Below are 14,299 nucleotides of genomic sequence, written 5' to 3' on the forward strand. Positions count from 1 at the left end.
GGGGTTGTGGACCCTATGCCAGGAGGTGCTGCACCTCTGGAAATGGCTGAACCTTTAAGTCATCTTTCTGATGATGACTCGCATGACAGTATCTTTAAACTCCAGGGCGGACAAACTCAGCCATCGATTTCTTGTGGATCATGATTGCCAATTCCACCCGAAAGTGATGCAAGGACTTTTCCATGGATGGGAAGAACCTTTGCTCTTCTTTATCACTGAGAACATGCAATGCCAGCAATTTTGCGCATTGAAGTTTTCAAGTCATCTCTCTCTCGGAGACGTGTTCCGCCTATGATGGAACTCAGGGCTCCTTTATGCCTTCTCATCAATACCTCTACCTCTCTGAGTTCTGAAGCAGACCAGGACCGACCGGGCCCAAGTCACGTGCTCTGGATTGGGCACCACAGATATTGTATCCAGAGCCCCTCGGCATGAACAACTGTCCTCTCATCACACTGCCCCTCTGAAATGATCTTCTGTCACAGCAACGGGACAGAGCCCTGCACCCAGCCCTCCGCAGTCTTCACCATTATGCTAGGAGATTGAGCGGTGACAGTTGAACACCTTTGACCTGCCTTCAGAGGTGGTTGATGTAATCTTGCAAGTAAGACAACTTGGGACTTGCCCGAATCTCGCCCCAGGCTCCAGCCGCCTGCCTGCCGACCAGCCGTACCTCAGATTCCCGGATCTGGAGCCCAGCCGTGGTTCGGGCTCCTGGAGCTGGAGCCCTGTCGACGAGGCGAGAGCCTCCGCTCCCTTTCCTCTGTCTGGGCAGGAGGGCAGCCATCCATGCTGGATTCCTCGCCTGCCGGTTGCCTGAATCCTCACCTGCCTGCTGTCCAGCAGTGGCCTGGAATCCCGGCTCTGGTGCCCCGTGAGGTGAGACCCTCCACTCCCTCGCCTCCCTCCTGGGCTGGAAGGCAGCTATTTCTCAGCTGCTCGCTAATCTGACTAAACCGGCTCGGGGGGGGCCCTTCCGCGTTCTTTTTTGGCTGGGGGCTGCTCCCTGCCCCGTCCTCCCTCTTGCAGTTGGAGTGCTTGGCCGTCGTGCGGCGGCCATCCCCCACCCTCCCCTCCCCTCTTGATCGGACTGCGGACAGACGCGAGGCGGTTTGATGAGGCACTCGTTCCGGCCTCGACTTTCTCCAGCCATGCACCTTGCTCTTTGGCTTTCCCGGACGCTCCCTGCACTTGGGGCTGCCCTCCCCCTGGTGCATCCTCCTCCCCTGGGCACACGATGGAGGGGCTGGAGGTCAGTCTGTTTTTGATCCTCCCCCGACCCGCCACTCGCGGACCCCAAATCACTTGCTGGGAGAGCGCCTTCCTCTGCTCAACATTGGTCCGTGTCCCCACGCTACTCGCCCCTCAAGTCAGTCCCTGATCTCCCCCCCCTCCCTTCTTAACAGTTCTCCCCGACCTCATGCCATTGTGTGATTCCTCCTGAGGGATGGTGGGCCCCTGATCTGCTGCCCCCCACTCCCTGACTGAAACCTTCTGCCATGCGTTTCTTTCCCCCCACCCCTCACCCGGAGTCCACCATTTTGGCCCCCTCTGTGATCCCATGCTGGCGACCATTTTGATCCCAAAGTGAGCACTGACATTATAGTAGGACTTTTCAATTACTCTCCAACTGACAATTTGCACAATAGTAGGACTATCCTATCCTATACTAGCAGCAACACCAAGGTAGGACTAACCTAACCAGGAGCACCCCCCGTTCACCAAAAGCCTACTGAGGACTATTCTACCCCATTCCCACCCCCTCCCTGACTCTATTAATCCACACCATACCAAGACCTTTCTCTGACCGAGCTTCATAAAAAAAACAAAAAAAAACTAACTTTTACTCTTTTGAAGCTCCTTACATCCTATTCGGACATCCTCCAAACTGGTACCTCCCATTCCTTTTTTCACCTCACCCCCCCCCCTTACTTCACCTATATACCTCTCAGATAGACACTGCATACGTATCCAACCCCCAACCTGCCCTACCTTTAACCCCCAAACCACAGAAGCCTAAGATTTTGATCCCTGCAGAACCTGCAATCTCACCCATTTCAACCTTCCTAAAACCCAGCGGGCCCAACTCTTTCTCCATATCTTCCTCAAACAACCTTTCCTCCACTGCGCTTAAAAACTTTAAGCGCAAAATAATCAGGCAACACCCGGAGCTGCTTATTGCTGACACCTACTTCAATGGCCAAAAAGGACAGATCTTATCTTCTTCACTAAACGCCCAGCTAGATGGAACACTTTCCTCACCAGCTACCTCCTCACCTCCAAAACCACCAACATCCCATATGGCTGCAAACTCACAATCTCCAGCTCGCCGACGTTCCAGGGAAATGTCATCATCTCCATTTTCAGAAACTGAACCATCATGATTCAAGCCAATGACACTAACCTCTGAGTTTTCAAATCCATATTCCCTTCATTAAAGTCAGCCATCTCGCAACCTCAATCCCCCCTATGCACGAGCCCCCCCCCCCCAAGATCCCCAGCCCCATAGACCTTCACTCTACCCCCCAAGACCAACCCCCCCAACACTACCCGTAGTACCCCCACCGTTCCTACAGACACTCTCCACAACCTGAGTGACTCACCCATCGCCATCAACCCCTCTCCCCCTGACCCAGCCCCCAACTCCCTAAACCCAACAATCACCAACACAACATCCTTGAAGGCTCTCTAGCCTACACCACCACCATCCTCTTGCACAAAACCACCCCACTCCCCGAACCTCTCCAAGATTCCCCCAGCACAGTTCCCTCTCCCAACCCCCCTCTCCTACCTCCCATAAACAGACTAGACTCAACTAATCGAAGTGACACTCATGTTCCGCCCACTTCCTATGTCGCCTCTAATGCACCCCCCTGATACCAGTCCCAACTACTCTACTACTGTCTCCTCCCACATACCACCCATGGATCTAGAGAACCATCAGAAACAGTCGCATCAGACCCCACACAATAAGAACAACATCACCCACACCCCCCCTCCAACTCCACTCTCACATCTAAAATTAACGAACAGCTCACCAACCTTGAATCCCAACACAAAATCGTCATACAAGGCATCAACATGATAGCCAGAAGCCTTAACCCGCTGATGCACCCCCGACCCTGGCACACACTCCACCGCCGGACATAACCACCCCCCAGAGTCTTAACTGGCCAACCAGGCCCTACTACCTCAATGCCTGAAGGCCAAAAAGAACTAACGCTCCATTGTCACACAATGAAGCAGTAAAACTCGCCCAATCCTACAACTCGCTCTTACCCATACCGACCCCCCCCCCCCCCCCCCCCAAACATCCAGGTCATCGCAAGTCTAGGCCGACATCTCATACCTCCCACCTCACCCAGACCCCCAGCTCACCTTGTCAACATCCCCCTGATCCCTTCCATTCCAGACCCCAAGGTCTATCAGCATACAAACTGTGTGCTCATTAACTGCAGATCGGCAGTCAAACATGCTGTGGATCTAGCTGATGCCATCCTTAATCACAACATTGACATTGCCTTCATCACAGAAACTTGGCTGACTGAACACTCACAATCGATCATGGATATCCTCGTCCCACCCGGTTTCTCAGTTACCAACAAAGATAGAAAAGACCGCCATGGGGGAGGCATTGCCATCATTCACAAAAATAATATTGAAATAGAGATAAAAGACTTATTCAACTACAACTCATGTGAACATCTTAACGCCTCCATCAGGATGAGTGACAATTCCAAAGTGACCTTCCACCTCCTTTACCACCCCCCAGGTAACACACTACCTTTCGGAGATCACCTAGCTGACCTAATAACGCACTACTCCCTCTCATGCCCCAACTTCATCATCTTGGGCGACCTCAACCTCCAATGGAATGATGATAATAATGCTCCTATCCAATCCTTAAATGACCTTCTACACAGCAGTGACCTTGCCCAGCACTGCAAGGGCCAAACCCACATCAAAGGAGCTACACAAAATGCGATTATTGCTCACAAAGACTCACTCACGATCGATGATATTCTTCCTATCGACTGGTCAAACCATCACATCATTCTATTCCATCTTAACAATACTCCCCAACACACTACCCACTCTCATGAGACACTGAAATGGAAAAGAAACATTGACCAAATCCCATTAACTACTCTTGAAGAAAAAATCAGCTCGCTACTACCGCCCCCTTCGGTCAACCACTGAGTTAAACACCAAGTACAACTCAACTATTACTAGCATACTTGATCAATTAGCCCCTATGAAACTGAAAAGAGTGAGAAACACTCTATCCAGAGCCTGGTTTAACAATGATCTCAATTTAGAAAGAAGAAAACTGAGAGCAGCTCAAAGACTCTGGAGATCCGACCCTTCCACTACCCACCTTGAACAACTCAGAAGAGAACGGAGAAACTACAAAAAAAACATAACCAATGAAAAAAACACCTTCTTCCGCAATGTTCTAGACAGAGCTAAAAACCGCCCTAAGGAGCTCTTCAACATCATCAAACAACAAACTACTAAACCTCCCCCTAGCCCCCCACCTGCAACCAAAGACACTTGTGTCAATTTGGCTAACTTCTTCAATGATAAAATCACAGAGAATGAGCTTTCCTTGGTACTGGATACTCCACTAAACATAGAGCCCCCCGCCTACCACAAACAGTAATATCCATTGCCCATCCCCCTTTGACAACCCGCCTCTTAGAACTGAAGTCTCTCCCTAACCTCATTCAACAGTCAACCCCCGCTAGCTGGGTAACCTTCCACCCTCTCCTGGCAACGGACATCTCCAAATTTTTGTCCACCTCCAAAACATCCTCTCACCTAGCAGACCCCCTCCTATCCTCCCTGGCAAAAAAACTCCACTAGTCCCGCACCCCGTTCTGGACCAAGATCATCAACAGCTCCCTACAAACCGGCGTGATTCCTGACTGCCTCAACCTAGGCCAAATCACGCTGATTCTAAAGAAACCAGGAGCTGACCCAAACATCCTCCATAACTACAGACCAGTCTCCAACCTACCCTTCCTTGCCAAAACTCTCGAGAAATGTGTTCTCCATCAACTAACCCAACACATTGATAACAACAACCTTCTTAACCCTGTACAATCATGTTTCTGAAAAGGCTGTAGCACAGAAACAGCCATTCTCAACATTCTAGATGACCTCCGCAACTCCCTTGATGCTGACTGATGCTGCCTTCTGATTCTCCTACACCTAACAGAGGCCTTCGACACAGTTGACCAAAAGCTCCTTCTGGACTCCCTCCAAAAGACAGTTGGCATAGAAGGCACAGTCCTCCGCTTGTTCTCTTCCTTCCTACAAAACCGAACTCAACAAGTAACAATACATAACATGACCTCGCCCACCTCAATAATCACCAGAGGAGTCCCCTAAGGATCCGTCCTCTCTCCCACACTCTAACATCTACATGGACCATCTCACTACCATCCTCACTCGAGCCAACATCCCCTTCCATCTCTATGCTGACGACACTCAACTTTACATTGAAATATCCTCTTTAGAAGACATTCACCGCCTGAACAACACCCTTAAAGAAGCTCAATGTTGGCTATCCCACAACCATCTTAAACTCAACCAGGATAAGACAGAAATACTCCTCCTTTCTAAATTGAACCAGCTCCCCCTGATGCAAGAATGGCTGAAATCCATTGACGCTCTCAAAAGCAATCTCACCCCTGCGAACACGGCCAAGTCACTGGGAATCACTCTGGACTCTAACCTGACCATGCAGGACCTTATCAAGAAGAACGCCAACAGTGCTCTCCACAGCCTTAAACTGCTGAACAAAATCAAATCTTTCATTCCCCAAGACGATCTCAAACAGGCCACACAAGCACTGGTGCTCTCAAGACTAGACTATGGGATCTCCATCCTTACTGGCACGGCCAAATCCCAACTTGCCCCCATGAGGTCCACCCTCAATGAAGCCGCCAGACTGGTGACTGGAATTAAAAAATATGACCACAACTCCCCTGCCCTGAAGAGTCTGAAATGGCTCCCAGTTGAAGCCTGCTGCAAGTTCCGAACTGCCTGCCTAACACACAAAGCCCTTCACACTGGGAAACCAGAATACCTCGCCAATAAACTCTTGAAAGCAGGTCAAACAAGATCACTAAGAAGCTCAAACGCCTTTCTCCTCATCCTGCCCAAAACCCAAAAGCAAAAAAATTGGACATGCTCCTTCTCAAGCAACACCCCTAGAATCTGGAACTCCATGCCTATTCACATCAGATCCAACCCTTCCCTTCAGATCTTCAAGAAGCAACTAAAAGAATTCATCCTTAATCAATCTCCACTCCAAAAAATAATCTCTCTCCCCCCACCCCACCACCGCCGGAATCTTATCTTCTTGACCATGTGAAACCTACTGTATAACTGTTCTCTTTGAATTCATACGTTTATTATCTATACTGTTGTAAAGTGCTCTGATACCCTCAGGTCTTGCCAGCGCTATAGAAAACTATCTAAATAAAATAAATAAAATAAGGCATCCCTTGATGTAGGAAGTTGGCTCTGTATGCACTATTTCAAAGTAAGGAATAGTATGCACAGAGTCCAAGGGTTCCCCTTAGAGGTAAGATAGTGGCAAAAAGAGATAATACTAATGCTCTATTTTGTGGTAGTGTGGTCGAGCAGTAGGCTTATCAAAGGAGTAGTGTTAAGCATTTGTTGTACATACACACAGGCAATAAATGAGGAACACACACTCAGAGACAATTCCAGGCCAAAAGGTTTTTGTATAGAAAAATATATTTTCTTAGTTTATTTTAAGAACCACAGGTTCAAATTCTACATGTAATACTTTGCATGAAAGGTATTGCAGGTAAGTACTTTAGGAACTTTGAATAATCACAATAGCATATATACTTTTCAAATAAAACACATATAGCTATTTTAAAATTAGATAGTGCAATTTTCACAGTTCCTAGGGGAGGTAAGTAATTGTTAGTTCTTGCAGGTAAGTAAACCACCTACGGGGTTCAAGTTTGGGTCCAAGGTAGCCCACCGTTGGGGGTTCAGAGCAACCCCAAAGTTACCACACCAGCAGCTCAGGGCCGGTCAGGTGCAGAGTTCAAAGTGGTGCCCAAAACACACAGGCTTCAATGGAGAAGGGGGTGCCCCGGTTCCAGTCTGCCAGCAGGTAAGTACCTGTGTCTTCGGAGGGCAGACCAGGGGGGTTTTGTAGGGCACCGGGGGGGGACACAAGTTAGCACAGAAATTACACCCTCAGCAGCACGGGGGCGGCCGGGTGCAGTGTGCAAACACACGTTGGGTTTTCAATTGGAATCAATGAGAGACCAAGGGGTCTCTTCAGCGATGCAGGTAGGCAAGGGGGGGGCTCCTCGGGGTAGCCACCACCTGGGCAAGGGAGAGGGCCTCCTGGGGGTCACTCCTGCACTGGAGTTCCGATCTTTCAGGTCCTGGGGGCTGCGGGTGCAGGGTCTTTTCCAGGCGTCGGGATCTGGGAGTCAGGCAGTCGCGGTCAGGGGGAGCCTTGGGATTCCCTCTGCAGGCGTCGCTGTGGGGGGTCAGGGGGGGCAAATCTGGCTACTCACGGTCTCGTAGTCGCCGGGGAGTCCTCCCTGAAGTGTTTGTTCTCCACGAGTCGAGCCGGGGGCGTCAGGTGCAGAGTTGCAAGTCTCACGCTTCTGGCGGGAAACGCAGTTGTCTTTAAGTTGCTTCTTTGGAAACAAAGTTGCAGTCTTGGGTGAACAGGGCCGCTGTTCTCTGGAGTTTCTTGGTCCTTTTAGAGCAGGGCAGTCCTCTGAGGATTCAGAGGTCGCTGGTCCTGGGGAAAGCGTCGCTGGAGCAGTGTCTTTAGAAGGGAGGGAGACAGGCCGGTAGAGCTGGGGCCAAAGCAGTTGGTGTCTCCGTCTTCTCTGCAGGGTTTTTCAGCTCAGCAGTCCTCTTCTTCTTAGGTTGCAGGAATCTGAGTTCCTAGGTTCAGGGGAGCCCCTAAATACAGAATTTAGGGGTGTGTTTAGGTCAGGGAGGGCAGTAGCCAATGGCTACTAGCCCTGAGGGTGGCTACACCCTCTTTGTGCCTCCTCCCAAGGGTAGGGGCTCACATTCCTATCCCTATTGGGGGGATCCTCCATCTGCAAGATGGAGGATTCCTAAAAGTCAGTCACTTCAGCTCAGGTTGCCTTAGGGGCTGTCCTGACTGGTCAGTGACTCCTCCTTGTTTTTCTCATTATCTCCTCCGGCCTTGCCGCCAAAAGTGGGGCCGTGGCCAGAGGAGGCGGGCAACTCCACTAGCTGGAATGCCCTGTGGTGCAGTAACAAAGGGGGTGAGCCTTTGAGGCTCACCGCCAGGTGTTACAGCTCCTGCAAGGGGGAGGTGATAAGCATCTCCACCCTGTGCAGGCTTTGTTACTAGCCACAGAGTGACAAAGGCACTCTCCCCATGTGGCCAGCAACATGTCTCGAGTGTGGCAGGCTGCTAGAACCAGTCAGCCTACACGGGTAGTTGGTTAAGGTTTCAGGGGGCACCTCTAAGGTGCCCTCTGGGGTGTATTTTACAATAAAATGTACACTGGCATCAGTGTGCATTTATTGTGCTTAGAAGTTTGATACCAAACTTCCCAGTTTTCAGTGTAGCCATTATGGTGCTGTGGAGTTCGTGTTTGACAGACTCCCAGACCATATACTCTTATGGCTACCCTGCACTTACAATGTCTAAGGTTTGGCTTAGACACTGTAGGGGCCCAGTGCTCATGCACTGGTGCCCTCACCTATGGTATAGTGCACCCTGCCTTAGGGCTGTAAGGCCTGCTAGAGGGGTGACTTATCTATACTGCATAGGCAGTGTGAGGTTGGCATGGCACCCTGAGGGGAGTGCCATTTCGACTTACTCGTTTTGTCCTCACTAGCACACACAAGCTGGCAAGCACTGGGTCTGTGCTGAGTGAGAGGTCCCCAGGGTGGCATAAGTTATGCTGCAGCCCTTAGAGACCTTCCCTGGCATCAGGGCCCTTGGTACCAGGGGTACCAGTTACAAGGGACTTACCTGGATGCCAGGGTGTGCCAATTGTGTAAGTCAGGGGGTAACCATGCCAAGGAGGCATTTACTTACACTTGACAAAGACTGTATTAGTCTGTCTTTGAGATAAATTAGTTGGTTGGTGCAGTACACGACAGATAGCCCCTCATGACCCCTCCAGGCCAGATTATCTGATGTTTTGTTTGTTATGCCCTCGCACGGCAAGACTTGGCTTAGGGCACATTTAAAAATGGTACCTTTCAGCTCTTTTGGCCTACTTACGGTTGCTGTATCAGCCATCATTATTTAAATCACTCTTGTGATACAGTTCTCTAGAATTTATTCTTTTTTCTCTCTTATGCCACAGTGGATCTTAATCTGGTCCTTACATATTTGAGGTGCACTCCTTTTGAGCCACTACACTGTTGTCCCTTGCGGCTTCTCACTCTGAAGACAGTGTTCCTTGTTGTTATAACGTTGGCATGGTGGGTCAGTGAACTCCAATCTCTTTGTCTCAACCCACTCTTATACCACCTTCTTCCCAAACAAACTGGTTCTGCAAACTTGGACACCCTTTCTTCCAAAAGTAGTGACACCATTCCATGTCAGTTAAACCATCACCTTATTGGTTTTCGGTGCTCAGCCTCCCCTCTCTAAGGAGGAGAGACTCCTTCGCCTAGACCCCCAAAAGAGCTCTCCTCTTTTATATATTGATCATATCAGAGATCACGGAGAGGATGAACAGCTCTTTATGGGGTTCTGGAAAACAGAGTAGAGCAAAGCCGTGCAGAAAAAGAACATCTCATGCTGAATTGCGCTCTGCATCAGGATAAACTCTGCATTGGCCAAGAAGCTGACCCAGAAGGGTTAAAGGCTCATTCTACCAGAGCAAATGCTGCCATCATTGCATTTATGTGCAAGGTTACTGTCTTGGAGCACTACTGTCTGGACAGTCAGGTACTCCGAGTGGGGAATTTGCCCATTTGGTTCTGTAGGACATTTTGGTCTGTGCCAATTCACAGGCCCATCTCTGAATAGGTATTGCTTTGGTATCTATTCAAAAGGTGAGGAACCTGCAGTTAGAAGCCTCCATCAGAAGAACATGCTACTTACCTTCAGTAAATTTGTTTCTGGTATAAACTCTGTCTGGCTGCAGATTCCCCACTGACCCTCCCTTCCTTCCCATTCTGTGAATTGGAGTCTGTCAGTTAAAAAGATCTCAAGTCTAGGAATCTGCACACTGTTTGATGGCAATCTGCTGCTGGGGTTCTGCGTCTAGAATGTGGACAGCATCAAAAGAACTGACGTCAGCCCATGGAAGTGGCGATACATTGGCTTTGCACATCATTTCTTCAACAGAACAACATCAGTGTGTTGCTGCATGACACTACCTGATGGTGCACAGAGGTACCTCTCAAATGTTTCCAGATCTAGGCCGATGCTTGAGAAAATATTCAAAAGATGAGAAATCTGCGGTTAGATAGTCTTTACCAGGAAGAGTGTTACCAAAGTTAAGCAACTTCTTTAAAAGGTCGAGTGAGTATGGGTAATAATTTTGCTTCCAGGAGATGATCATTCTTCCAAATTCTTTAATGAATCCTTTTATCTGTATCAGATTGAATCCTGAAATTTGTGAAGCATTGTCATGTTGCCTACTTAGTGCCGGGGACCATTGTTTTGACCCATGTCTCCTGGCTCCCTGGAAGTGGCTTTGGTTCCTTTTACTTGCACCTCCACAGACGTGGGATCTAGATCTGCCTAAGTTTCTCTGTTCGTTTGACATTTCTGTTGGGTTTTTGTTTGCCAAATTTTGGGTCATGTCTTTTCCAAAGTCATTTTGAGTGTTAGTCTCTCCAGTGAGCATTAATGTAATTCGAAGTTAGCCTATGTCTATAGATTTTTAGTGTCTTTCACAACCAAACCCAGCATGTCTCTGTTTTAATGTTTTGTTAATAATGCATGTGGTTTATTGGCACTGAAGACTGTGGGAACGAAAAAACTAGCATGTAGAGGGCAAATTCGAAAAACATAATGTAAGGGAATGCCTCCTTGGCATGGTTACCCCCTGACTTTTTGCCTTTTGTTGATGCCAGTTTTGATTGAAAGTGTCCTGGGACCCTGCTAACCAGGCCCCAGCACCAGTGTTCTTTCCTTAACTGTACCTTTGTCCCCACAATTGGCACAGCCCTGGCACCCAGATAAGTCCCTTGTAAATTGTACCCTTGGTACCAAAGGCCCTGATGCCAGTGAAGGTCTCTAAGGGCTGCAGCATGTCTTATGCCACCCTGGGGACCTCTCACTCAGCACATGCACACTGCCTCATAGCTTGTGTGTGCTGGTGGGGAGAAAATGACTAAGTCGACATGGCACTCCCCTCAGGGTGCCATGCCAACCTCACACTGCCTGTGGCATAGGTAAGTCACCCCTCTAGCAGGCCTTACAGCCCTAAGGCAGGATGCACTATACCACAGGTGAGGGTATATGTGCATGAGCACTATGCCCCTACAGTGTCTAAGCAAACCCTTAGACATTGTAAGTGCAGGGTAGCCATAAAGAGTATATAGTCTAGGAGTTTGTCAAACACGAACTCCACAGTTCCGTAATGGCTACACTGAAATCTGGGAAGTTCGGTATCAAACTTCTCAGCACAATAAATGCACACTGATGCCAGTGTGGAATTTGTTGTAAAATGCACCCAGAGGGCATCTTAGAGAGGCCCCCTGTATACCAGTCTGACTCCTAATGCTAGGCTGACCAGTTTCTGCCAGCCTACCACAACCAGATGAGTTTCTGGCTACATGGGGAGAGCACCTTTGTCACTCTGTGGCCAGGAACAAAGCCTGTCCTGGGTGGAGGTGCTTCTCACCACCCCCTGCAGGAACTGTAACACCTGGTGGTGAGCCTCAAAGGCTCATGCCTTTTGTTACAGCACCCAAGGGCATCCCAGCTAGTGGAGATGCCCGCCCCTCCGGCCACTGCCCCCACTTTTGACAGCAAGGCTGGAGGAGATAATGAGAAACACAAGGAGGAGTCACCCACCAGTCAGGACTGCCCCTAAGGTGCCCTGAGTTGAGGTGACCCCTGCCTTTAGAAATCCTCCATCTTGAGATTGGAGGATTCCCCCAATAGGATTAGGGAGGATGTGCCCCTCTCCCCTCAGGGAGGAGGCACAAAGAGGGTGTAGCCACCCTCCAGGACAGTAGCCATTGGCTACTGCCCTCCTGACCTAAACACACCCCTAAATTTAGTATTTAGAGGCGACCCGGAACCCAGGAAATCAGATTCCTGCAACCTACAACAAGAAGAAGGACTGCAGACCTGAAAGCCCTGCAGAGACGACAGAGACGTCAACTGACTTGTCCCCAGCCCTACTGGCCTGTCTCCAGACTCAAAGAACCTGCACAGCGACACATCCGACAGGGACCAGCGACCTCTGAAGCCTCAGAGGACTGCCCTGAACAGAAGGAACAAGAAACTCCAGAGAACAGCGGCACTGTTCAAAAACAGCAACAGCTTTGCAACTTTCAAAGAACTCACTCTTCCCGCCGGAAGCGTGAGACTTCACACTCTGCACCCGACGCCCCCAGCTCGAGCTCCAGAGAACTAACACCGCAGACAGGACTCCCAGGTGACTGCAACTCCGTGAGTAACCAGTGACCACCCCCCTGCATCCGCACAGTGACGCATGCAGAGAGGATCCAGAGGCTCCCCCTGACCGCGACTGCCTGGAACAAAGAACCCGGCGCCTGGACCAAGCACTGCACCCGCAGCCTCCAGGATCAAAAGGAACCGACCTCCAGTGCATGAGTGACCATCAGGCGACCCATTGCCTAGCCCAGTCGGTGGCTGGCCTGAGAAGCCCCCCTGTGCCCTGCCTGCACCGCTAGAGTGTCCCCCGGGTCCCTCCATTGATTTCTATTGAAAACCCGACACCTGCTAAGCACACTGCACCTGGCCGCCCCTGGGCCGCTGAGGGTGTGTTTTGTGTGCCTACTTGTGTCCCCCCAGTGCTCTACAAAACCCCCCTGGTCTGGCCTCCGAAGACGCAGGTACTTATCTGTTGGCAGACTGGAACACGGAGCACCCCTGTTCTCCATAGGCGCCTATGTGTTTTGGGCCCTCCTTTGACCTCTGCACCTGACCGGCCCTGTGTTGCTGGTGCAGTGACTTTGGGATTGCCTTGAACCCCCAACAGTGGGCTGTCTATGCCCAGGAAACTGAACTTGTAAGTGTCTTACTTACCTGAAAAACTAACCAATACTTACATCCCCCAGGAACTGTTGATTTTTGCAATGTGTACACTTTTAAATTTATTGCCATTTTAACTAAAACTGTGCATGTTACTGCTCTAATTCAAAGTTCCTTACTTACCTATGTGGAGTACCTTGCATTTTATGTATTTTCTTCAAATCTTTAATCTTGTGGTTCTAAAATAAATTAAGAAAATATATTTTTCTATATAAAGACTATTGGCCTGGAGTTAAGTCTTTGAGTGTGTGTTCCTCATTTATTGCCTGTGTGTACAAAAAATGCTTAACACTACCCTCGGATAAGCCTGCTGCTCGACCACACTACCACAAATTAGAGCATTAGTACTATCTAATTTTGCCACTATCTAACCTCTAAGGGGAACCTTTGGACTCTGTGCACACTATCACTCACTTTGAGATAGTATGTACAGAGCCAACTTCCTACACGTAATATTACCTGAAAATCAACTAGCACTCATGAGCCTGTCTAAATAAACAGTTTTAAGCGTTTTCCTGAAGTGTTTTTGTTCTATAAGATTTCAGATCTCATTTATTATTAATTATGCTTGCCCCAACATTTGGCGTGTCAGGATGATCAGTTGACTGCCTATCCTCACCCAAATGGTCTGTTTGAGATCTATGTCTACCAGCCTTCAAGTAGGTTGGAGTGTGTGTTGTGGGAAACAATCTTGAGTTAACAAATGATAGTACCATTAAGAAATATGCATGCCCATGATTTCTGTTTCTCTTTACCAATAGATCCAGCAGGCAGCAGAGCGACTAGAAAGAAATTTTGTAGACAGTCGTCAATTGAAGGTCTGCGCCACTTGTTTTGATCTGTCAGTGAGCTTGCTCCGCGTTCTAGAGATGACAGTTACTTTGGTACCTGAAATCTTTTTGGACTGGCACAGACCCTCTTCTGAACTTCTTTTGAGGCGGCTGGCACAGGTACAGAATGCTTTTTCTTTACACTCTTCTTTATTACCTTCACTTCTTATAACCGCTTCAGTCAAGCAAACCCACGTATAATGCATAAAACTCCTCA

General features: G+C 49.2%; 1 protein-coding gene across 2 annotated transcripts in view; it reads left to right on the top strand.

The window, feature by feature from the left end:
* Window positions 1-14,299, top strand: part of RNF123 (ring finger protein 123) — a 1,441,353-nt gene that overhangs the window by 879,414 nt on the left and 547,640 nt on the right. For both annotated transcript variants that reach the window (XM_069206868.1, XM_069206867.1), the window contains exon 33: window positions 14,014-14,202. In XM_069206868.1, coding sequence (XP_069062969.1) covers window positions 14,014-14,202 — 189 coding nt within the window. The remainder of the gene's footprint in view (window positions 1-14,013; window positions 14,203-14,299) is intronic.

Source organism: Pleurodeles waltl, chromosome 9 (genome assembly GCF_031143425.1).
Source record: "Pleurodeles waltl isolate 20211129_DDA chromosome 9, aPleWal1.hap1.20221129, whole genome shotgun sequence".
Taxonomy (NCBI): Eukaryota; Metazoa; Chordata; class Amphibia; order Caudata; family Salamandridae; genus Pleurodeles; species Pleurodeles waltl.